General features: G+C 44.1%; 1 protein-coding gene across 3 annotated transcripts in view; it reads left to right on the top strand.

The window, feature by feature from the left end:
• Arid1a (AT-rich interaction domain 1A) overlaps positions 1–24,311 on the top strand; it is a 76,587-nt gene that overhangs the window by 13,177 nt on the left and 39,099 nt on the right. For all 3 annotated transcript variants that reach the window (XM_036177429.1, XM_036177428.1, XM_036177427.1), the window contains 3 exons: positions 16,399–16,611; positions 18,622–19,074; positions 20,859–20,975. In XM_036177429.1, coding sequence (XP_036033322.1) covers positions 16,399–16,611; positions 18,622–19,074; positions 20,859–20,975 — 783 coding nt within the window. The remainder of the gene's footprint in view (positions 1–16,398; positions 16,612–18,621; positions 19,075–20,858; positions 20,976–24,311) is intronic.

Genomic DNA, 24,311 nt, shown 5'->3' with positions numbered 1-24,311 from the left:
TTTGGTTGTTTGAACCCGTTATCAGGAGACATTTGAGACTGGGGATGGGATCCGGGTTAAGGTGGAATAACTTTTGCCTGAGTGACTTGCACTATGAAATGTTTATAGGGTAATTACTTTTCAGAAACAGGGGGTGCCGGTTCGAGAGGGGGTGCTGCTGTCTTAACCTGCCACCTGGGTAAAGAGAACACGCATGGTTAAGTGCCACATGCAGCTTCACAGGAGACTTGGCTCTAAGTCCAGCCTTCCACCAGCCGTTTCTCTCACTCTACTCTAAACTACAAGATGAAAAAAGACCTACTTGGGGTTGGGATTTAGCTCAGTGGTAAAGTGCTTGCCTAGCAAGCACAGGGCCCTGGGTTCGATCCTCAGCTCAAAAAAACCAAACCAAACCTACTTTGTAGGTTGGAGTCCGTGTTAGAGCTGAGTGAAAGTACTTCGAGGTTACGGACACTGTTTGTACAAAGTGGGTGGTGCGCACCTTTTCACCTGAGACAGGCTCTCTCTGTAGTTTGGAGCCTGTTCTGGAACTCACTCTGTAGATCAGGCTGGCCTTGAACTCACAGGGATCCTCCTGCCTCTGCTTCCTGAGTGCCAGGATTAAAGGTGCGCACCACCATTAATCCCGGCACTCAGGTGCAGAGCCAGGCTGGATCTCTGTGAGTTCAAGGCCAGCCTGGTGTATAGAATGAGTTTGTTCTGGGATAGCTAGGGTTACACAGAGAGACCCTGTCTTGAAAACCAACCAACCGACTCCTCCTTCAGTCATCTTTTTACTGTGTATGTACGTGTGTGGGTGCAAATGTGTGACATGAGGAGGTCAGAGAACAACCTTGCCGTGCTGATTCCCTTCTTTTTGTTTGAGTTCTCAGGATCAAACTGGTTGTCAGGCCTGCATGGCCAGTACTTAACTCTGTGAAGCATCTTGCTGCAGCCATTTTTTTTGTCTTTGAGGCAGGGTCTTGTTATGTTATAGCCTCCTGAGGGACATGCCACCATATCTGCCTGAAAAACCCAAATTTTGACCTAGTTTAAGAGTCCACCTGTGTGGCCTTGTTTAGAAATTGAAACCCCAAATCCAGAACTCCAGTATACTGTAACAGGTTCTTTAGATTGTCCTAATGGACACTCGAATTTGAAAAGGATTGCACTGTGCATTTACACTCAGCCATACTTCAGGGCATATCCGAATTGCCTGAGGTGCTTCTAATTATACTGTTGATGGATGTTTCAGATACAGATGTCTTCTGTGATCAAAGCACTGCTGAATAGAGAAAAGGTGTCAAAGTGCTTGAAGTTGTAGTAGCCTCATGGCTACTAAATAACAGAACTTTTTAGATCGTGCTGCCTAAACAGCAGGTCAGTTTTAGCTTGTAGAAGTGCCAGGTTCAGATGTCAGCAGATTTGATTCTAGGTGAAGTCTCTTGCTTGTGGTTTTTTCTGGTTTTTCCACACAGGGTTTCTCTGTGTGGCCCTGGCTGTTCTGGAACTCACTCTGTAGACCAGGCTGGCCTCCAACCTTGCTTGTGGTCTTAGCATTTTATTCATTCATTCATTCATTTATTTACTTATTTATTAGGGGGGGTGTTGAGACAGGGTTTCTCTGTGTAGCTTTGCGCCTTTCCTGGATCTCACTCTGTAGACCAGGCTGGCCTTGAACTCACAAAGATCTGCCTGACTCTGCCTCCCAAGTGCTGGGATTAAGCCACCAACGTCCGGCTGTATTTTCTCACTAGGGCCTCACATGATGTTAAAAAGTTCTGATCCCTGTATGGGGACCTACCAAGCTAAACCCAATTATTACCCAAGGCCCCACTTTCTAAAACCATTCCATTAGGGGTGAGGACTTCAACATAGGCACGCCTTTAGTCCCAGCACTCGGGAGACAGAGCCAGGTGGACCTCTGTGAGTTCGAGGCCAGCCTGGTCTACAGAGCGAGAGGCGCAAAGCTACACCGAGAAACCCTGTTTTGAAAAACCAAAAGAAAATAGATGATGAATTCTAATGGGATGGCACCCAGTTTCTGTTTGTTTGTTTACTTGCTTATTTATTTATTTAGAGATAGAGTTTCTCTGTGTAGCAGTCCTGTCTGTCCTGGAAATCACTTTTAGACCAGGCTAACCTTGAACTCACTGAGATCTGCCTGCCTCTGCCTCCCGAGTGCTGGGATTCAAGGTGTGTACCACCACTGCCTGTCCAGTTTCTGTTTAAGGCTGGCCTCTTGCTGGTTTCCTTTTCCTAGTTCTACAGTGAGGTGACATGGCAGTAATCTGTGTCTGTGGTCATGGGAGTTGGAGGAAGGTAGAGAAGACTATTTCTAGATATGTCTGACAGTCTCCAAGTAACACATACCTAATCCCAGCACTTGGAGATGGAAGCAAGAGGATCAGCTATGTGAGAGCCTGTCTCAAACAACCACAACAGTATTTCAACACTAATTAAATACATGTTCTGTTCTTCCTGTGAAGGCCACCTGATCTGAGAATAGGAATGTGGTGATCTCTCAGTAACTTCCCTCTCTCCCTCATGTCCAACTCTCTAGTGACCAGCTTTTTGTTGTTGTTGTTGTTCCTTGTGTCCTTTTTGAAGTTCTAGCAAAGTAGAATGCTAGCAGGTTATTCCATCAGCGAAGTGGGTGAGCCCTGTCTGAGTGTGTCTTGGAGCTGAGACTTGTCTCCAGTAATGTTACTGAAGAGACCTGTCTCCATTTGTGTAAAGAATTCTTACTGTTCAAGATTGTCCTTGGCAATATAATGAAAATAGCAGAAATGGTCAGTTAGTAAACATTAATAGTTCAAATACGTAGTAGAGAGCCAGTGTTCTAATTCACATGCACTCTCTGAAAATTTCAAGTAGAATGTGTGTGTCCTTTCCTTTAGAAACAGACCGTCTTTTCCTTGCTGCCTGAGAAATGTATTATTGAAACCCAACTAGGACAGGTCAGTGGTTTCCAGAAGGCTGGTAGTTTGACCTGTGAATTGACCGTTGTATATACGAGGAATACTTTTAATAGGGAGTTAAGTGTTGTGCATAAGTGTTTCTAACTCATTTTATCACCCTCCTGCTTTTGGTTTTATTTCTTTACACCCTCCACTTCTTTCACTCCCTCACTTGGTATCTTAGTTAGTAGAACATAAAACACATGGATGCTCCAGTAACTTTCTCATGCTAGAGCTGCCTTGGAGATGCGGGCAGCTGGTACCACTTTCCAAGACATTTCTGAGAAGACCCTAATGTCTTACCCCTTACCTCCGTTCTAAAGGCCTGGATAATTAAAGACAGGAGCTACCTTCACCTAACTCATAAGCAGAAGTGCCCAGGTGGTTAGTACTTTCTCATTTTATTCCTTTTGGGCTAGAGGACAACTTTAGCCTTCCTTACTCTTTGGCTCAGTTGGCACAGGACAGTTTTGTGACATTCCTGTTTTCCGTTCACTCTGAGTCCAGTCCTTGCTGTCTGGTGCAAACTGGAACTGACTTCTCTAAAGCTCAACAGAACACTTCAGATGGCCAACAGTGGGTTCATGGTGACATTTGGGTTGAAAATAAAGCAAGATTGAAGTAGTTGGCCTCCCCCGCCCAGACACATACAGTAAAGGACATTCTTAGTGCCTTGAAATAAATTAATCTCTGACAAGAGTATGAGCCAAAGGGGACTGGGAAGACCGAGGAGAAGGAGATAGAAGAGGGTAAGATGTTGACTAGATTTTCCTGGTGGTTTAGTATGCCAAGTATCCATCTCAACATGATCAGCTGGCCAGAGGGCAAAGAAAAAAGACAGCAGGTAACTTTCGGTCTTTCGGGTGAGGATCTTGAAGCAGAGTTCTATGCACATGCTCCTTTGGACGGTGGCTGAAGTGTTTGAAAACAATATACTTTGGAAGCTTTGAAAGGAAGTGGAGAATTTGCTAGACTCTGTGATTTACCAGTCTGCAAATTGCTGACCTTAACTCCTAGGATTTGGGTGCACCTGGACTAAGGCTGACATCCTCAGGTTAGCCCTTCTTTAACTTCTGTAATTTTGTCTGTTGTGGGGTCAGCAGACTTGGAGTGGGTCTCCCTGAAAAATTGGCACTTTAGGGGAGGAGCCCAAGATACTTCTAGAATTGGTGAAATAAACCGGGGGAGTTGCTGCTACTTTTGTCAAAGGATAGTATAATACTTGATGTACATGTCTATATGTAAATTTTTTTTTTGAGCTGAGGATTGAACCCAGGGTCTTGTGCTTACTTAGGTAAGCGCTCTTCTACTGAGCTAAATCCCCAACCCCTGTATGTAAATTTAGTTCCACTCTTGAGTGATATGCTGCAGATACCCTTTTTAGTGTAGGAGGAAATCTTTGACAAGAGGAAAAAAAATTGTGCACTTAGATTTAGTATCTTTTTTTAAATTTTTTTAAAGATTTATTTAATTTATTTATTATGTATACAGAAGAGGGTGCCAGATCTCAATACAGATGGTTATGAGCCACCATGTGGGTGCTGGGAATTGAACTCAGGACCTTTGGAAGAGCAGTTGGCGCTCTTAACCTCTGAGCCATCTCTCCAGCTCTAGATTTAGTATCTTTAATTTTATTACATGTATTTGTGTGTGTGTGTGTGTGTGTGTGTGTGTGTGTGTGTGTGTGTTGTGTGTAACCTGTGCCTTTACAAGAGAAAGGGGTAGGTTCTATCTTTACTTGTTTAGTTGGTTTTGAATACTGTCTGCAAGCCAGATACTGGATCTGGAGGAGCATTTCTTCAGAACTAATCTGAAGAACTAGGCAGCGCCTTGTACTCTCCAGGTGAAGAAGCTCTGTCAGGGTACATGGCCTTACCTTCATTCCTTTTGTGCCGTCTCACACAATGATAAGAGATGCCTAAGAATGGCAGAAGAACCAGGAAGAACCAGAAGAACCACCAAGCTTGTGGGCTCACCCACACCAATGTCCCCCTTCCCTAGTCAGATGCTCTACAACAGTGGGAGGAAGTCACATCACCTGTGCAAGTGCCTTGTTTTGGTGTAAAGTCATGTCACTTTGTGTGAGTGACAAAGACTGTACCTTTTTTTTTGTTGTTGTTTTAAACTATTTTGTTGTTTTGGTTTTTCGAGACAGGGTTTCTCTGTGTAGCTTTGCGCCTTTCCTGGAACTCTTTCTGTAGCCTGGACTGACCTAGAACTCACAGGCCTCTGCCTCCCGAGTGTGGGATTAAAGGCGTGCGCCACCACTGCCTGGTTTGGTAGATTATTTTACAACAGTGTTTGTGTGTGTGTTTTGTTTGAGATTGGATCTTATACTGGCTGGTCTCAAACTCTCTTGCCTTATACATGAGCCACCAGGCCTGATTCTAACCATTGCTTAAAATAAAATGCTATGTTCTCCTCGGCTAGCAGATGTCTTTGTACTGTTTAACTTGTTAGGGTCAGTACCGGTCACTTCTGACTTCTGTTTTCTTGGTTGCTCAAGGGTTAAGTCCCATGAGTTGTAAATTACTCTGCTGTGGTGGGTAAGGACCTTCTTTATCTGTGTGGAGCTGCACTGGAGGGCATTTGGCACTTTGCCTCTCAGGTAATAAATGTCAGTAGCATTATAAAGAGTCTGTGACAACCAAAAAAATGCTTTTCATACATTTAATTAAAAACACTTAGGCTGGGTGGTGGTGGCACACACCTTTAATCCCAGCACTCGGGAGGCAGAGGCAGGCGGATCTACAGAGCCAGATCCGGGAAAGCCCCCAAGCTACACAGAGAAACCTGTCTCGAACCCCCCCCCCCAAAAAAAAAAACCCACTTAGAGTGGCTAGTTTTGCCCCCATTGAAACTGTTGGCTGTACTGTCAGAATTCCTTCCTGGAAGGAGCTATTTGAACAAGTTCCTCTGGGAAAACTGAAAGTAGGTGACGCTTCAGACTTGGACTGGTCAACCTTCTTGGTGTCTAATTTGTGTGCTGCTGGGGTTTTTTGTTTTTGTTTTTGTTTTGAGACAGGGTTTCTCTGTGTAGACCTAACTCTCCTGGAACTCACTCTGTAGATCAGGCAGACTTTGAACTCAGATCTGGATCTGCCTGCCTCTGCCTCCTGAGTGCTGCGATTACAGGCGTGCGCCACCACCGCCTGGCTATAGTTTTTCTTTCTGAAGTTTTAGGTACTAACAGTCAACTACTATAACTTATAATATTATTGTTGCAAATGTTTTATTATTGTTGTTAACCCAGAAATAAGTTTCTTGCTGGGTGGCGGCGGCACATGCCGGTAATTCCACTCGGTAGGCAGAGGCAGGAAGATCTCTCACTTCAAGGCCAGCTGTTTTACAGAGCTAGTTCTAGGACAGGAAAGACTACAGAAAGAAACCATGTCTTGAAAAGCCAAAAAAATTAATTTCTTCATAGCCATGCTTGTGTTGGAAATGTGTGCATGTGTGTGTGATATTGTGTGCAGTTTCAGATAGGGAGGGACCATTATGATTATTGTTATTCTCTCTATCTCAGTTATTCTGGGCTGGCTCATAGCCAAAAAATACCCTTTTGCTGGTTGTGGTGTTTTCAATCTTAGGAATCAAGTCCAGGTCCTCATGCTAGACAAGCACTGAGCCATAGACCCCAGTTCACATGTGTACACACTCCTGCTTATGCGAGTCTCTGTGGGCTGCCTTCCCTGTCACTCACCATCTTTTTGTTTTTTCGAGACAGGGTTTCTCTGTAGTTTTGGAGCCTGTCCTGGATCTCGATCTGTAGGCCAGGATGGCCTCGAACTCAGAGATCTGCCCGCCTCTGCCTCCCAAGTGCTGGGATTAAAGGCGTGCGCCGCCCGGCGGTCTTTATTCTTATGGTCTTGCATTTTAAGCAGTATCTGAAGACCTTTTCCTTAAAGTAGGAAACCTTGTATACAGTTCTGGCTTCCTAGAGTCTATACTAGTTAGGGGTACAAAGAGTAAGGTAAGACTTCCCCTGAGAACAGATTCCTGACCCTGTCCTCTTGCCACTGTGATCCAGAATCCTGGGGGTAGTAGTGTTGTGTTGAGTACCATAGTCAGTTTACATTGATTCACTTTTGCTTGTCTTCCTAAGAAGCAGTTACAAGAACTGGTATTTGAGCCCACCTGTTGTACCTCTGAATATTCTCAGGAACGTGGACTGTTGTCTTATCCTTGACAGTTGTAAAGGGGGCTCCTGATTTATCAGATGACCTTTGGTTTCTGCTTGCCCTCTTGGGGCCTTACCCTGTTTTTCATGGCCCTGGTTTTAAGTAACATCTGAAGAAGAATATTTTTCTTTTATGGGGTTTTTGTTTGTTTGGTTGGTTTTTGTTTTGTTTTTTATGGTTTTTTGAGACAGGGTTTCTCTGTATAGCTTTGCACCTTTCCTGGAACTCACTCTGTAGACCAGGCTGTCCTCGAACTCACAGAGATCCACCTGCCTCTGCCTCCCAAGTGCTGGGATTAAAGGTGTGCGCCACCACCGCCTGGCTAGGTTTTGTTTGATTTTGTTTTTGATGTGAGTTTTCTCTATCATGTAGCTATGGCTGTCCTAGAACTTGCTGTGTAGGTCAGACTGGCCTTGAACTCACAGAGATCAGCTTCCCTCTGCTGAGATTAAAGACATTCACTATCACACCCCCTTAGCAAGAGGAGTATTTTTCTGAAGAAGTTGTTTGTTTTCCTTAGAGATTCTATAGTTGGAAGCAGGAAAATTGGGCATGTACGTCCAATTTTCCTACTTCTACGACTAAAAGCAGTCTTCATTGTATCACGAGCCTTTCTTTCCTCTTTGTAAGAAGTGGCTGATGAAGGATTACTCTCAAGTTTGGTGCTCTAGCTGCTCTCTTTCTGGTGCCAGTGAAGAAGAAAAGAAACACCAGCCACCCAGCTGTGGTTTTTCTGGCATGCTTCTTTTGGGTGGGCAGCTGTGAAGTGGTTATTAATTGGCTCTCATACTCTGTTAGTTGTATTGGATGGTTTAGTGACTCTCTCTTTCGGTCTCCTTTTCTAAACCTTGCTAAGTTTTCTATGCTCCTTTGGTCTGGATAGAGATCCATATGCCAAATACTCTTTAGAGTCACAATCTAGCTTTCCTCCCCTCCCCCCCAAACTGACTGCTTATAACCCAGCTCATGCCTAGCTTGTTTTGTATCATGAGGTAGTATGGGTTGGAAGGCCCTTGGGTCTGGTCACAGCCCTGATGTGTTGGAAATACAACCTTGACCCCTGTAAACTGACTGGGGTGGAGTGGTGGCTACAAACACCACCACAGAGGCAGGCGGCCCGCTTGTTCAGAACTTGAGTGAACCGTCTTTTTATCTGTTGTAAAATGATAAATAATGAGGCTCCGAGGCCAGGTGGGTTTGACTCTGGATAAAATGTTAATGTATGTGATAAGATGTCATTTTCCCACCCTCTCTAATTTCCATTTCTCCATGGATGAGATCGCTCTGGTAAGGCCAAATAGGTGGTTAGGGGTCTTTGTCCTCTCATGTAGTCATGTTGCCCTGTTTAAAAGGAATGCACGTGGCCGGGTATGGTGTAGTCTCAGCACTACTCATGATCATTTGATCCCAAGAGTTACAAACCAGCCTGGACAAGATAGCAAGACCCCATTTCAAAAGAACACCCTGTCTCCTAACCCTGTATCCTCTCATTTTAGGAGGCAGGGGCCCTGGATAGAAATGTCTGAGCTGATTTCAAAGTACTTGCTCTGGGATTTGGTCAGGAATCTGATGTCTTCAAGGCCACGGTGTACAGGTGGTGGTTGGGGTGGGAGGGAGGGCCAGCATAGTCTGTAGTTAGAGAAAAAAGGGAGAATGGGAGTGATTTCTGCTGGTCCATTTATGGACTAGGGAACAAGGCTGTTCTTCCAGGGGAAGTCTCCTTCGTCCTAAGAATTCTGTGGAGCTGGCTGGGAAAGGGAAAGTTTGCTGGTGGGAGAGGCCTTAACTTTTGTACTTCTCTGCCTGGAGTGCTCCTTAACAGAGGAGGGTCCGCTCTGGGAACTGATCAACAGCTGCTGCCAGTCCCTAGAATCACAGGAAGCAGAGGCCTGGTGCCTTTGTATAGGAGCTCTGCAGCCAGACAATAGTTGATGCTGGCGGGGCCATGTGGCGAGTCACGTGACCCGGGGCTGTATTCTGCTGGGGTCCTTACCCATCTGTTCTCTCGGCTCTTTCTGGGTTATCAGGCGCCAGTCCAAGTCTTCCCAGGCAGCCAGCTCCATGGCCAGAGATTACGAGCACTAACCTTCCTGGCAGGGGCGGTGTGGCTTCGAGTTTATGCAGATTAGCCATGTGTTTCTCACTTCAAGGCGGTCCACAGGAAAAGGCTTTTCCTGTGTTTGGCTCTCAGTGGGCGGTTCCCAGCTTACTGTACTGGGACTCAGGCAGCAGGCGTGCACGAGAGGGATCACAGTACACTGCCCCTCCACCTCCAACGCTACGTCACCACAACACAACCGCTCTCATACTGTTGTCATTCATTCGGTGCCAAGATTGCTTTAAAAAATTCCCTTGGCCCCAGTTCAAACAGGAGTACAGCTGGGATGTGTTAGATTTTAGGCAGTCTGCCCTCAATTTGAGATGAGTTATAAATAGCAGTGCCGACTTCCTTAACTACCGCTCTCTGAGGTAAAATGCAGGTTAATTACTGTGGGAATCAATTAGGGGGTTCTTTCGGTTAAAGAGCCAGGGATGCATTTTTTATTGTTATTATTAAAACTCATAAACAAATCTGGCTAGGAATAAATTGAAAGCACAAGAAGTAAGAAATAATACTTGGGGGTCCCAAATCCAAGGGTATGGCTCTAGGTTTATCCTGGCACCGACTAGTTGGCATTCAGAGGAAAGTACAGGTGTGTATTGCTCAGGACTTCTTTTTGACGATGGGTGCTCTCGGCAGTTCCTGACCCAACCTTCCCATTGTATTCTTTCTGGTCTTTGGCACTGCTGGGCGTTAAAGTTGACCCTTGCCTCTACTCTGATCACTTCCTCTGTGCACCTTTGGTTTAGGACTCTGAGTCCTTCTCAGACTTGTATTTCAAAATTAGTTTCTTTTTTCTGGTGCCATTACCACATGGTATGGGGATGCTATCTCTTGGTGTTCGAAAGTGTTAGTACTTGGTTTTGTCTCCGCGGGGGCTGATGGTCAGATAGAGATTTGCAACTATGTTTAATCTTTTGAGTGTCCTGAAATTGGTTACTTTTGATTATCTGACACTTAACCCTGATGAACTGTAAAACTCAGTTTGTTACATTCAACAGTTCACAGGGTCACTGTGGCTTTCCGTGGTACATTGAGAACTTGTGAGTGATCCCAGTAGCCACCTGGTCTGGAGGTGGTTGTAATTCCATTTGCTGGGAGCAGGGGGGCTCTGCAGTGGTTAGTCTCCAAGCTGTTTGTACTGAAGATAGACAGATAAGCTTGCTAAGCATCTTGCCTTTGATGCCCCTGAACTGCGTTCTTTGATTTGTCAGGCAGTTTATAACTTGGCCAGTGATCTGGATGGAGCTAAGTGGTAGACTGAGATGTGTTTTCTTGTGTGTCTTCCCCTCTTCATTTTCATTTTTTATGAATGCAGGAGAGTATATAGCAGGGGGCCTGACTTCCCTGATCAAGGGCCAGCATTTTCCTCTCAATTATGTGTCTCTGTGGCAGAGTCTTTGCTTTTGAAGTGTAATCACAGTAATCTACTCCTGTGGTTTCCCATTGAAAGGATTTCCTCTGTCTTTTCCAGAGTGGAATCTCTGGCTCTTTTGCAGCTCTGGTTTGGTGTTCCCGTCTCCTATGTGGCTGCTGACTCCTGAGATTGGCCTTTCTACTTTACATGGAGCAGAAAATTTTCTGTTTCAGTAAAGCTGATCAATGAAGATTTAATGTTATTCTCTACTTTAAGAGATTGGATGGTGTCTTTTTTTCTATAATTGCAAACCACATATCTTTCACAACATTTTTAAATCTCAGAAGTGTAAATTAGATTCTCTTTTGATATGAGCAGATATTTAACTTTGACATGAGACCAGGGTGGTCTGGTTGTTTGAGCTGAATATATTTTCATTTGCCAAATAAGCTGCAGAGTCTGTTGATCATGATAAACCTTTGATGAGGGGATCGAGTGATAACCAAACAGTTTTTGGACTGCCCTTTATTTGGGGGCTACAAAGATTTTTTTTTTTTTTTTTTAAATGTGGAGCTGAGGATTGAACCCAGGGCCTTACACTTGCTAGGCAAGCGCTCTACCACTGAGCTAAATCCCCAACCCCAAAGGTTCTTAAAGGTGGAACAGAAGGTTCCTGAACCCTCATAACTCTTGTAGAAGTAGCTCTATTCAGTTGGGCAGGCTTAACTTTTTTTTGAAAGTTCCTCCTGTGAGGCCAGAGCAGCCTTAGACTTAGCCTCCCAAGTGCAGGGAAGGTAGGTGCCACCATGCCACTGTAAACCTTTAAGTTTTGGCCATGTGTTTGGGGCTGGTATGCATTGGGACCCTTGCTAGTACAGGTGGTTATCTCAAAATGTTCTTATTCCTTCATGACTTTTCTAAACTCCCCTCTTCTAATTTAGTCCAGTCAATTTTTTCACCCTGCCCCCAAAATCATAACCCGTTTTGGAGTTGAAGATGTCTTTCACCTTCTGGCTGGATAGTTTGAACTGTGCTTTCTCTCTTGAGTACACATCATTGCAGTTGTACTTGGGGTATTGAGAAGGCTTTGTAGATAAAGTGCCTGAAATCTTGTGTCCTAGAACTTAGCCAAAGTATATACCGTAATCCCAGCCATTCTGGAGTTATTTATTTATTTAGCATCCAGACTGCATTTCCCTCCTCCTTCCTCTCCCCCAAGCCCCCATTCTAGAGTCTTGAACCCAGGAATTTAAGTGCAATTTGGGCAACAGTGAGATTCCCTGCCATTTCAAAACAAAGCAAAACTAACTTGGGCTTCAGAAATACAGTCAGTTTATTGGAGTTGTCACTGTTAATTAAGCCTTACAGAATTTACAATCGGTCTTGTAGAAAGAAGGATGAGATGAAGTGACATGTTGAAGGCTGAGTTGAGCTACTAGAAGGCAGTGTAGGGCTGGAAGGGAGCATTGCAGAGTGCACACAAGGCCTCAAGTTCTGTTGCCAGCACTGGGGTGAGAGGAAGCCATTGTGGATAAGGCAGCAGAATCAAGAACCAGAACAGAGCTTGGAATTTATAGTGGGGGGGCAGTTATTATTGATAGTAGCTATCATTTATTGGGCATTTAAATATAAATGCACCATGGGAAGCTTTTTGGGTGGGGGGTCCTTATTCTGTAGCCCAGTCTGTAATTTTGTTTTGCACAGACCTCATGACGTTCCTCCTGCTCCAGCTTCCCAGGTGCTGAGATTATAGGCATGGCTATGGGTATCACACAAGAGGCTGTGGGAAGTTGTTTACTATGTGCACGTTAGTAATGAATGAAAACATTCAAGGCCAGACAGTGCGCGAGAATTTGAACCCCAAGTCTATCAAATTACTACACTCTTTACTTTTTCTATATGTTAATATTGTGTGGGGTTCAATAAGAAGTTTGGAGCCATGTTTAGTAGGAAATGGTAAATTATTTAGAAACATTACTCTCAAACTACATTGTAGTAGTGTAGCCACTAGTTATATGTGATTATATGAATAGCTTAGTTGGTAGAGTACTTGTCTAACATAAATTTTGCCCTGGCACCACATAACCTGGTTATGGTGGCGCATGCCTTTAATCCCAGCACTTAGGGAAGCTGGATGGAGTCAGGAAAATCAGCAGTTCATAGTCATCTTTTGCTATATCTATCTATCTATCTATCTATAGCTTGTTTGAAGCCATCCTATGCTACTTGAGATCCTGACTTAAAAGAAGTAATGAACAAATAATAAATTAACTAATATAAGTAAAATGCCAAGCTTAGCAGCACAGGCCTTTAATTCCATTTACTCCAAAGCTAAGATAGGAGCATCAAAATTTCAAGGTTAGAGGCCGAAGAGATGACTCAGCTGTCAAGAGCACTTGTTCTAGAAGACTGGAATTTGATTTTCAGCACCCACATTGTGGCTCCCAACTGTCCATAACTCCAGTTCCAGGGAATTTCAGCATCTTCTTCTGGACTGCTTTGGTATCAGGCACACACATGATGCATAGATGGATATGGATTTAAGCAAACACTCATACATATAAAATACATAGATGTATATTTTAAAGTTCATAGTTATCCTGGGCAACTTAGTAAGACTCTCTCTCAATAAAAAGTAAAACGAGGGACCAGTGGTAGAATATTTATCTGGTAAAATGTTTATCTAGCATGCATCAGGCCTTGTGTTCAATCCCCAGGACTGCAAAACTAAAGTATACAAATAGTAAAAATAGCCAGGCAGTGGTGCACACGCCTTTAGTTCCAGCACTCAGGAGGCAGAAGCAGGCTAATCTCTGAGTTTGAGGCCAGCCTGGTCTACAGAGTGAGTTCCAGGACAGCCAGAGCTACACAGAGAAAACTTGTCTCAAAAAATATATAAAAAAATAAAAGTGGCAGTCCATACCTTTAATCCCGTACTTTGGAGGCTAAGCAGGGGACTGCCATTTTGAGGTTAGCCTGGTCTACATGCAGCAAAATCTGTCTAAGGAGGAAAAAGGCAAATAATTCCATTCCCCAGTTATGTTTCATAGTTTAAGTGTGTAAGAGTAACACATCACAGTCATTCCATTTTACTGAATAATGTTCCCAGCTAATTGCATGTATCAGAATCATTCATGGATCTAAAGTGGTGAGGGGCTTAAGTAAGCCCTCCCACACCAACAAAATTGGAACCTTGAGGCCTGGGCATTTGTGAAGCTTCATGAAAAATTCTGATCTACAGTCATTGTTGGTAGCCATTGATTGCTGTAGAAGATCCATAGGAACACCATGGTAATTGTTCCTAGTGTTCTGAGCAGGCCTAGACTGACAGCCAGAGCATGCTGGGCTCTCTGTGTAGAAAATTCTATTGTCTTCAATTGAGGGCCTCAGACAGTCCCTGTAGCCTGAGATAAGGTGAAGTGTGATGTGTGGCATTTAACACCCCATCCCCCCCCCCCCCCACACACCATTGCCAACAGTATTGGAGAAAATTGTGGTATTTCTCACTAGCCCCAATTTTGTTAAACTTGATTGTTCTAAATAGTCTAAAAATAACCCATGTAGGTGCCAAAGTTCTGACTGGGAGCATTATTAGGGCTTCTGATACAGAAGTTAAGATGTTGGAAATAGCCCTGGAATAACACTGAAGGGTAGTGATTTGGGACACAGTTTTTCTGTGATTCTCTAGTTTGGGAAGGAAGTACTCCCCCCACCGTGGTTGAAATTCATTCATAGCCTGAAAGAACTTTGTTTCTCTTTGAAAACAAACAAACAAACAAACAAAATCTATGTAGCCCTGGCTGGCCTAGGACTTGCTATATGTAGACCAAGCTAGCTTTGAATTTGTGACGCTCCTTGCCTCATCTTCTGCGTAGCTGGGGTTAGAGGTGTGCTCCACCATACCCCTCCACTAGCTTCTGGTTTTTTTTGTTGTTCTTGATAGTTGGATATTCCTTCCCAATAACTCTACTTCTTCTAGTATAAAAACACATAAGAGGAGAGAGGAATGGAAGAAGGAAGAGGCAAGCAATTGTTTAAATGGAGCACAACTTACATTATCAAGCAACTTACTATTTACTGAATAATAGAACTAGAAAGAACCCTAGGGATGATCTAGACCTCTAGATCACCTCCAGCCACCCTCATTTAGCCCCCATCCTCCCCAAAACTGGGAGTTGAACCTAGAGCCTACTATGTCCCCAGAAGAATGATTCCCAGGGAACTTGTTACAAATATGCATATCCTGGGCCCTATCTGAACCTACGAATCACAGATGGGTGCCAGTGGTCTGTGGTTTAACAAGCTCTTTAGGTGATCTTGATGTGTACTACTGATTTACTGAGCTCCTTCATTTGAGAGTTAATGACATCTATACCTAGAATACTTAAATTTACTCCCTACTCCCAATTGAAGATTCTCTTTCTAGTTTTGTATTAGGCTCTGAAACTGTCCTGTAACTGAGAGTATGTGAGAGCCATTGAGAATTCTGCCCCCTCTTCTCACCAGTAGATAGAGAGGTATCTTTGGCAGAGGAAAGTATGTTAGGACTGTCTTTTGTAGCTCCATTAGGATCAGAAAGTGAATGAGCTGATTGAATCTGTAGAACCATAAAGGACTGGAAAGTCACATGAATATCTCTCTCTCTCTCTCTCTCTCTCTCTCTCTCTCTCTCTCTCTCTCTCTCTATCATCTATCTATTGACAGACAGGATCTCATTACCTACTCAAGTTGGCCTGAAATTCCTTATGTAGCTAAGGGTCACCTCAAATGCACAGCAAACCCCCCCCCCCCCCCCCCCCCCCCGCCTGATTCAGCCTCCTAAGTGCTAGGATTATAGGTGTGAGCCACCATGCCCAGCTAGAAGGTTGTATTTACATTGATGCCTGTGTTTTGAACTTTGGAGCTTTATGTTGTTGGTGTTGTACTTTGTTCCTTTTGGGTTTCTGAGACGACCGGTCTCATTTGACCCAGACTGGTCTCAAACTCACTTAGTATCTTAAAATGACCTTGAATTCCCGATCATCCTGTCTCTAGCTGGGATTATAGATGTGTGCCACCACACTCAGCCTATAGCTTGCTACTTGTTTATTTAAAGGTTTCTTTTTATTTGTGTCTCAGTGTGTTTATGTGGGTATATGTTGTTTGTGCGTGCATGCGTGCGTATGCTTTGCCACATGGCCTGCTAAGATCAGGAGTTCATTGGATCCTCTAGAATTGGAGTTAGAGGTGGTTGTGAGCCACCCAGTGCTGGGAATCAAACCTAATGCCCTAACTGCTGAGCGTTTCTCTAGCCCTATCGCTTGTTCCTTGAAGAGACAAGGTTCTGTCCTTTATTTTCAAATTCTTCAGTTTTAAATAAAATGGATTTTCACTTGAAATAAACAAGGCTCCAAATTCATTACTGTCCTTGCAACAGCTGTTACTTAGCCTTGTTGCTCGTTTGAAGCATAAAGTGAACTGCATTGCTGTAACATTACAAACATGCAAAGAACAAGTTTCCATTAATGGACTATGGAATCAGTTCTCCCACCCCCCCCCCCACCCCCACCTCTTTTTTAGTTTTCTAGGATGCTTCTGTATCTCAGCTTTTGAAAGAAGCTTCAAAAATGCCTTTACATGGCATTATCCTTTTATTTATGAAAATCTAAGTTCTGAAAAGAGTTGAATGACTACTTCAGGGTTACTGGATCTGTCCCATTACCTTTCCATAATAACTGGTTTCTCATGTGGCATGTGGACTTTAAAAAGACCTCTATGTGTTCATGCCGGCCAGAGGCCATCAAAATTTGAGGTTAATGAAAATGTTCTTTATTTTTGTAGCCATCCAGTCCAATGGATCAGATGGGAAAGATGAGACCTCAGCCGTATGGTGGGACTAACCCATACTCGCAACAACAGGGACCTCCTTCAGGACCGCAACAAGGACATGGGTACCCAGGGCAGCCATATGGGTCCCAGACTCCACAGCGGTACCCGATGACCATGCAGGGCCGGGCTCAGAGTGCCATGGGCGGCCTCTCTTATGCACAGCAGGTATATGATGACATTGACCTTCTTTGCTGTCTACAGTGGGTGTGTGGGGATTAGAATGGCTTTCAGACCTCCTTGATATGCACATATGCTGGCTAATAAGGACAAGATAGACATACACCCTATGTCTGTCTGTCTTTCTGTCTGTCTCAACATATCTTGGGATTTTGAACCCAATCTACCTGTCTTTTTTTTTTCTTGATCTGGCTGACTGGTCTTCCCTTGGGAGACTAGATGGTAGAAGGGCCATGGCTGAGTACCTGTTTATTGCTACTACAGTAGAAACTATTTGTGCCATTTGCCTAGTGGTCCTTCACCTTCCTCACGGCCTGTAATACATGCTGCCTGAGTCAAAGAGAATGTTTAAGAAGAAGGATTTAGCGTGAAGGTGAAAGGGAATCTACTAACAGTAAAGACGGGGTCAGTGCTGTTACAGATGAGACCTCCTCTGATCGTGCCAGTCTGTCTCCTTATCCATGCCATTGTTTGGGCGGGTTTTTGGTGTTGTTTTTCCGTGCTGAGAATTAGACCCAAGGCCCCAAGCATACTAGCTGGGACTGTACCGAGCTCTACCCCCAGCCTCAGCACTGTCACCATTTAAAAAATTATATTACTATTATTCATTTGGGGATGAGGACAAGATGCCAGGTCTCACAGCAGAGGACACCTTTCTCTAATAGGTCCCAGGGATTGAACTTAGGTCATCAGGCTTGGTGGCAGGTGTCTTATCTGCTAAGCCATATTGCTGGCCCCAATATCTCATCTTTTCATTGTTTTTGTGTCGGCAGATTTTCTGCTGTTTATGTCCGAGTAGCAAAAAGGTAAAGGGCAGTATATGAAGTCTGTAATTATTTCTATAACTTTAGAGCAAAGAGTTTCTTTAAATACAGAAAATGAAATACATATAGTTCCTTTTCTTTTTCTTTTTTTTTTTTTTTACCCCCAAGACAGAGTTTCTCTGTTTAGCCCTGGCTATCCTGGAACTCACTGGGTAGACCAACCAGGCCGGCAAGGAACTCATAGATCTGCCTGCCTCTGCCTCTCAAGTACTGGGACTAAAGGCGTGCGCCACCACTCCCTGCTATCTTTCTATGAGAAAACTGAGAGGTGACATGGAGTTCTTTCATTATTGTCAAGCATGGCCTCTAGCTCTAATATATGACAGAATGACCTTGAACTTCCAATTTCCTGCCTCTTGGTCACCAGTAGTGCGGTGGATTAGAGGCAAGCTCCATTCACCCTGCCTGGTTTATGTAGTGTTGGGGACTTTGTGTATGCAAGGGAACCACAGCGACTACTATAGCCCCTGAGTATTTGTACAGTGAAGAGAGAACCAATGTAGTTTAATTAAGTGATTTGTATACTCTTCTGATTACTAAACACTAGACCTTCAATTATTTGAACCAGGCTTCTACTTCTAATGCTTCTTCATTGTAGTTAGGATAAAATTCCTAACATAGAAACAACCTATATCATGATAAAAAACGATAGGCTCACTAGGGAAAATAACTTATTTGGTTTTTTGAGACAGGGTTTCTCTGTGTAGTTTTGGTGCCTGTCCTGGATTTTGCTCTGTAGAGCAGGCTGGCCTCGAACTCACAGAGATTCTTCTGGCTCTGCTTTCTCGGTGCTGAGATTAAAGGCGTGCGCCACCAACACCTGGCTGAAATTAGTGAGTGAATTCAGTCTTATATGTAAACAGGTTTGGCCTTTTTTTGTCTGTTTGTTTCCTGAGGCAGAGTTTCTCTGTGTAGCTTTGCGCCTGTCCTGGAACTCACTCTGTAGCCCAGGCTGGCCTCAAACTCAGAGATCTGCTTCCCAAGTGCTGGGATTAAAGGTGTGCACTGCCGCCGCTGCTGCCACCACCACCGGCAAATTTGACCATTCTTTATGGCTTAGTTTAGAGAGGGGTAGTAGAGGAAACCTGAACCTTTATATGAGATGAGGCCTGATTACTTTACATACTCTCTTCATCCAGGTGAGTCAGTCCTTAAAGTCTTTTCTTTCTTACAGATTCCACCTTATGGACAGCAAGGCCCCAGTGGGTATGGTCAACAGGGCCAGACTCCGTACTATAACCAGCAAAGTCCTCATCCCCAGCAGCAACAGCCACCTTACTCTCAGCAGCCGCCATCCCAGACCCCTCATGCACAGCCTTCATATCAGCAGCAGCCGCAGACTCAGCAACCACAGCTTCAGTCCTCTCAGCCACCGTATTCCCAGCAGCCATCCCAGCCTCCACATCAGCAGTCCCCAACTCCGTACCCCTCTCAGCAGTCCACTGCACAACAGCATCCCCAGAGCCAGCCCCCCTACTCACAACCACAGGCACAGTCTCCCTACCAGCAGCAGCAACCTCAGCAGCCAGCATCCTCGACGCTCTCCCAGCAGGCTGCATATCCTCAGCCCCAGCCTCAGCAGTCCCAGCAAACTGCCTACTCCCAGCAGCGCTTCCCTCCACCACAGGTAAGTGGCTCTACCTCTTGTCCTACCTGAGCTCGACCAGAGGCAGCTTACAGCTTGGTGCCATATGCATTTAAAAAAAAAAAAAAAAAAAACAAACAGTTAAATTCTGGGTAAATGCTATCAGGAGTGATTGAACTATAAAGGTATAGCCTTTTTAATTACATAAAGATGTGTAGTTCTGTGAAAAAATAAAGCAATGGAAAATCTTATAGACAAGAAATAAAAGGTTATAGGTCTGATTTCCCACCACTCCCAACCAGCATATCAGAACATGAGCACCCAAATGACTTTGATCATTTTCCAAAATAATCACTTGAGGCCAGGCGGTGGTGGCGTGGCGCATGCCTTTAATCCCAGCACTTGGGAGGCACTGGCAGGCAGATCTCTGTGAGTTCGAGGCCAGCTCGGTCTCCAAAGCGAGTTCCAGGAAAGGCACAAAGCTACACAGAGAAACCCTGTCGCGAAAGAAAAAAAAAAATCACTTGAATTAGCTATAGTATATGTAGCTTATTTTCTCCGCCTGCCATTCTGTTCTGTTGCCCAGAATATTCTGGATTCTGAAAGTCTCTGTTTGGGGTTTTGTTTTTTTGTTTATTTTAAACAAAGTCTGGTTTAGAACTCATAGAGACCTGCCGACCTCCACCTCTAGTGCTGGGATTAGAGATATGTACCACCAAACCCAGCCCTGAAATTCTTTTTTTGTTTTTGGAGACAGGGTTTTTCTGTGTAGCTTTGCGCCTTTCCTGGAACTCACTCTGTAGACCAGGCTGGCCTTGAACTCACAGAGATTCACCAGCCTCTGCTTCCTGAGTGCTGGGATTACAGGCGTGCGCCACCGCCCGGCCTGAAATTCTTAATTTTAGAGGGTGGTTTTGATTTTAAGAATTAGAGAATAATTCTTTTTAGAGCCACATGAGGAAAAATGACTGACACTTAAGTATTTTTATGCCATGGTGACATTGTTGAAAGAAATCATCCATCAGGACTCGCTTTAGAACAAACCAAATTGCTTAAGATACTAAATACAGTTAGTTATATTTCTGCCTTCAACCCCAAGAAATGGCTCTTGGGTAGCAGTGACTAGACAATTCCATCAAGTTCCGCTGTGGACATTACTTTGTTTGGAGGGTTCTTTGTTTTTGAGACAGTGCCTCACTGTAGCCCAGACTGGCCTTGAACTTGCTATCCTTCTGGTGTAGCCTGCCTATTGCTGGGATTACAGGCATTGACTGCCATATCAGGCTTACTCTTGATACTTACTCTTAAGAAGGAGGAACCATTGCTTAAGTTTTTGTCTGGTCAGATAATTCATGTGCACTTGCACTTCTCACACGTGGCTCTCCTGGGTGAGAAAGCACCACAGCTCTTTTACCCAAGGCAAGCTTGCCTGCTCTCTTTCTCTTTATTAAGTTTGTTTTTGGCGTGCGTGGGGTGGGGGGCGTTGTCTGTTATGTTTGCCTGTGTACCTTGTATGTGCCTGATGCCCACAGAGGCCAGGAGAGATAGAGAGAGCCCCAGATGGTTGTGAGTTGTGAGCCTTTGTGTGGATGCTGAGAGCTGAACCTGTGTCTTACACAAGAGCAACAGATGCTGAGCCATTTCTCCAGCCCCAGCCTGGGTGGTCAGTCTGTCTGTCTGTCTGTTTCTCTCTCTCATTGTTGTTGCTTATTTTGAGACAGTGTGTGGAACTTACAGATCCATCTGCTTCTGCCTGCCAAGCGCTCAGATTAAAGGTGTACCACCATGTGGGACAGGCCCTCACAGCTTTTTTATTTTTCTTATAGGAGCTTTCTCAAGATTCATTTGGGTCTCAGGCATCCTCAGCCCCCTCAATGACCTCCAGTAAAGGAGGGCAAGAAGATATGAACCTGAGTCTTCAGTCAAGACCTTCCAGCTTGCCTGTGAGTATTTCTAACACCTGTCAAGGGTGAGGACTAGAAAAAAGCCAGATTTTAGATGTTTTGATGGCATCCAAATTAAGCTGTTCAAAATTCTGATTTAACTTTGTAGAATATCTGTTCTGTTGACTTGTCAAAGGATAGGTTTGTGATCTGCAGGTAGGGTTGTGTGTTTGTTTTGAGACCGTCTCTGGTATCCCAGATTAGCTTTGCATTCTCTGTGATGTAGAAACTGCCCCAGAATTCCTGATCCTCTTGCCCTTTCCAGAGCACTTGTGTGCACCACCATACCCAGCTTCTGGTATGTTCTGTTTGGTTGATTGTTTGTGACAGGGTCTCACTGTATAACCCTGCCTGATCTCAAACTCATAGGGCTCTATCTGTCTGTGCCTCCACTTCCAGCCTTTGTTTTGGTTTCTCAATCATGGGCCTCTTCTGTGTGAAGTAGTTAATATAAGGGACAGAAAATGTAGATATTAGAAGTGCTGCTCTCCATCACAGCTGAAAAAAAAGGGGGGGTGGTTTTGACATTTAAAATTTTAAAAGTTACCTTTCTTAAATTTTACTTTTTGGGTGTTTAGCCTAAACATACTCCTGTGCACCACAAGCATGCTTGGTGCCCTTAGAAGCCTGAAAAAGGTATTGGATCCCTTGGGACTAGAGTTTCAGATGATTGTGATGGGAATTTAACCCAAGTCCTCTGCAAGAGCATCCAGAGCTCTTAAACTGATGAGCTATCTCTCTAGATCCTATTTATTTAACTTTGCTTTTCAGGCTTTAGGTTTTAGATTTTTGGCTTGTATTAGTTCAAGAGGTAGTATTTTGGTACATTCAAGCTTTTGATGTCATATTGAGCATGAGTTGAGTAGAAGTGATGTTCTGGTGATGGTTTTGTGTGAATGTATGCTTTTATCTAGAGTGCTCGATGCCTAAATACTTGATTGTGGAAATCAACTGACCATACCCTCAGAAAGGCAGTATAGCCTAGAGTTTGGCTGTGGGTGGGCTGTCAAAATGCCAACTTGCTACCAAGCCTGATAACCTGTTGAACTTACAACCTCATGTGTGCTGTTGCATATACTGGTAACAGAAACACCCAGTAAAAAAGTGCATTCTTAAAAAAGATATATTTAGCCAGGTGGTGATTGCACACACCTTTAATCCCAGCCCTCAAGAGGCAGAGGCAGGTGGATCACTGTGAATTCAAGGCCAGCCTGGTCTACAGAGCCAGATCCAGGACAGCCAGGGCTACACAGAGAAACTCTCTGGGGTGGGGATTGGAGGGCGAGAGAATATGTATTTGAGCTCTGAAGCCAAAGTTCCTACAATTGCATCTTAATTCTACGTCCATGCCTGTAACCTGTAGCTAAGTCCCTCACTTTTCTGTGCCTTCATTTTCCCATTTGTAAAATGACGGTAAGCTACTTTAGGTAGTAGTAATTGATAATGCTGCTTAATAAAGAATGCTTGGTTTATGGTAGGCATGATGTCTGGCATTGTAGTCATCTCAGAGTGTATAGGAACTGCTTGATACCTATTGGTTGTTGTGGGAATGTTTGTGAAAGTCTAAGCCTCTAAAAGTGAGTTTCTTTGACACTAATAAAATAAGTTTTTCTGAAATCTCATAAGTTGGTAGGTAGCAAACCCACTATTGTCAATTCTGTCTCAGTTAGGAATCGAGAGTTCAACCACATATGTCTAGGTAAGTCTTAAAATGGTGAAGAATTATGGCGGCTTATGGTTGTTATCCTAGCGCTGGAGAACCTTAGGTAGGAGGATCACTCTGAGTTCAAGGTCAGCCTGGCTGATAGTGTGAGAGTCTGTTTCAAACAGTTGAGTCTTGCTTGGATGTTTGCAACCTTCCAGTTATTTAAGCTTTGGAGAAACAGCATCTGGGTCATATTTTTTGTGGTCAATTGTTAAGGTTTCAGTATGTATGTGTCCCCGGCTTACCTCAAGTTTATAATTCTCCTGCCTCTGCCTTTCAAGTGCTAAGATTATAGTCATAAGCTGCCATCCCCAGGTGGCTTCTAGACTGTTAAGGAACACATACATGTGGCTTGCCCTCAAAGCCTCTGAGCCTTGACTTTAGGGGAAGGTGTGCAGAGACTTAGTCCAAACTCCTGAGACAGAGAAGAGCTGCTGTCGGGACGAGATCTCTGCTGGTGACCTCAACTGCCGAGCGCTGGGAGGAAGTGAATGCATAAAGCAGTCACTTTTTTCTCAGGTGAACCTTGGTGAATTCGAGGCCAGCCAGGTCTACAAAGGGAGTTCCAGACCAGTCAGGGCTACACAGTGAGACTGTCTCATCAAATCAAAAACAAAGCCATAAAAAACAACAACAACAACAACAACATGAGTAACTTTTAACCCTTCTTACTACTGTCGGTGCTTTCTGTCAATCTGTGTGCACACTATTGTCAGTGGTTTCTTCTAATCAGTGTGTGTGTGTGCACACATGTGCCACAGTGCACATGTGTACGTCAGGACAGCCTGTGGAATCCATTTTCTCCTTCCATCTTTATGTAGGTTCAAGGGCTCATTCTCAGGTCACCAGACTTGCAGCATTGGGCTCCAAATGCCCTGGGCCACCTCACTCACTCGGGAACTTCATTCCCTTGAATGTCTAAGGCTTCCTCATCTATTGTATGTGGCTAAATTTGGGTGGTGTGCTTTTGTGACAAGAACTCTTATTGATGGCTTTCTATCAGTGTAATAAGTTGCTGACCTTCAAAAGTTTTCTTGATTCTGGGACTCCTTAGATGGAGGGTTTCTCTGTGTGTCCAGGTTAGCCTTGACCTACTGACCTTTTGATTGAAAAATATTTGATATTTCCCTGAGACGGGTCACAGGCAGGCATGCTAATGTGTCTTCTAAGGACTGGGAACCTAAAACCTTCTGATTCAGTCACTGAATGAAGGTTAAATTTCCAGGAATAGAGTTGTGTTTCTGGGAATCCCAAGAACAAGTACCATTTTCAGATTTAGGCTTCTGTTAGGAACCTGCCAAACGGGTCATTTTCTCTGTGGTAGAAGCTCCATGTAGGTGAATTGGCAACTTGTCCTTGTGTTTAGTTTTGTTTCTTTGAAACAAGATGCTGCTTCAGCTGGCCTTGAACTTATGGCAATTCTCCTGACTCAATTATGAGCATGTGCCACCATGCCTAGCTGTGTGGTGGTATTGTGTTCCCCAAAATATTGTTCGCCTTAATAAATTTATCTGGGGTCAGAGAACAGACAGCCACTATATACAGAGGCTAGAAAATGGGGGCACTCTCGCCTTTAATCCTAGCACTCCAGAGACAAATCCCTCTGGATCTCTCTGAGTTCAAGGCCACAT

Source organism: Onychomys torridus, chromosome 2, assembly GCF_903995425.1.
Source record: "Onychomys torridus chromosome 2, mOncTor1.1, whole genome shotgun sequence".
Classification (NCBI taxonomy): domain Eukaryota; kingdom Metazoa; phylum Chordata; class Mammalia; order Rodentia; family Cricetidae; genus Onychomys; species Onychomys torridus.
The sequence above is the reverse complement of the archived record's forward strand: the minus strand, read 5'-3'. Positions and strand labels throughout refer to the sequence as shown.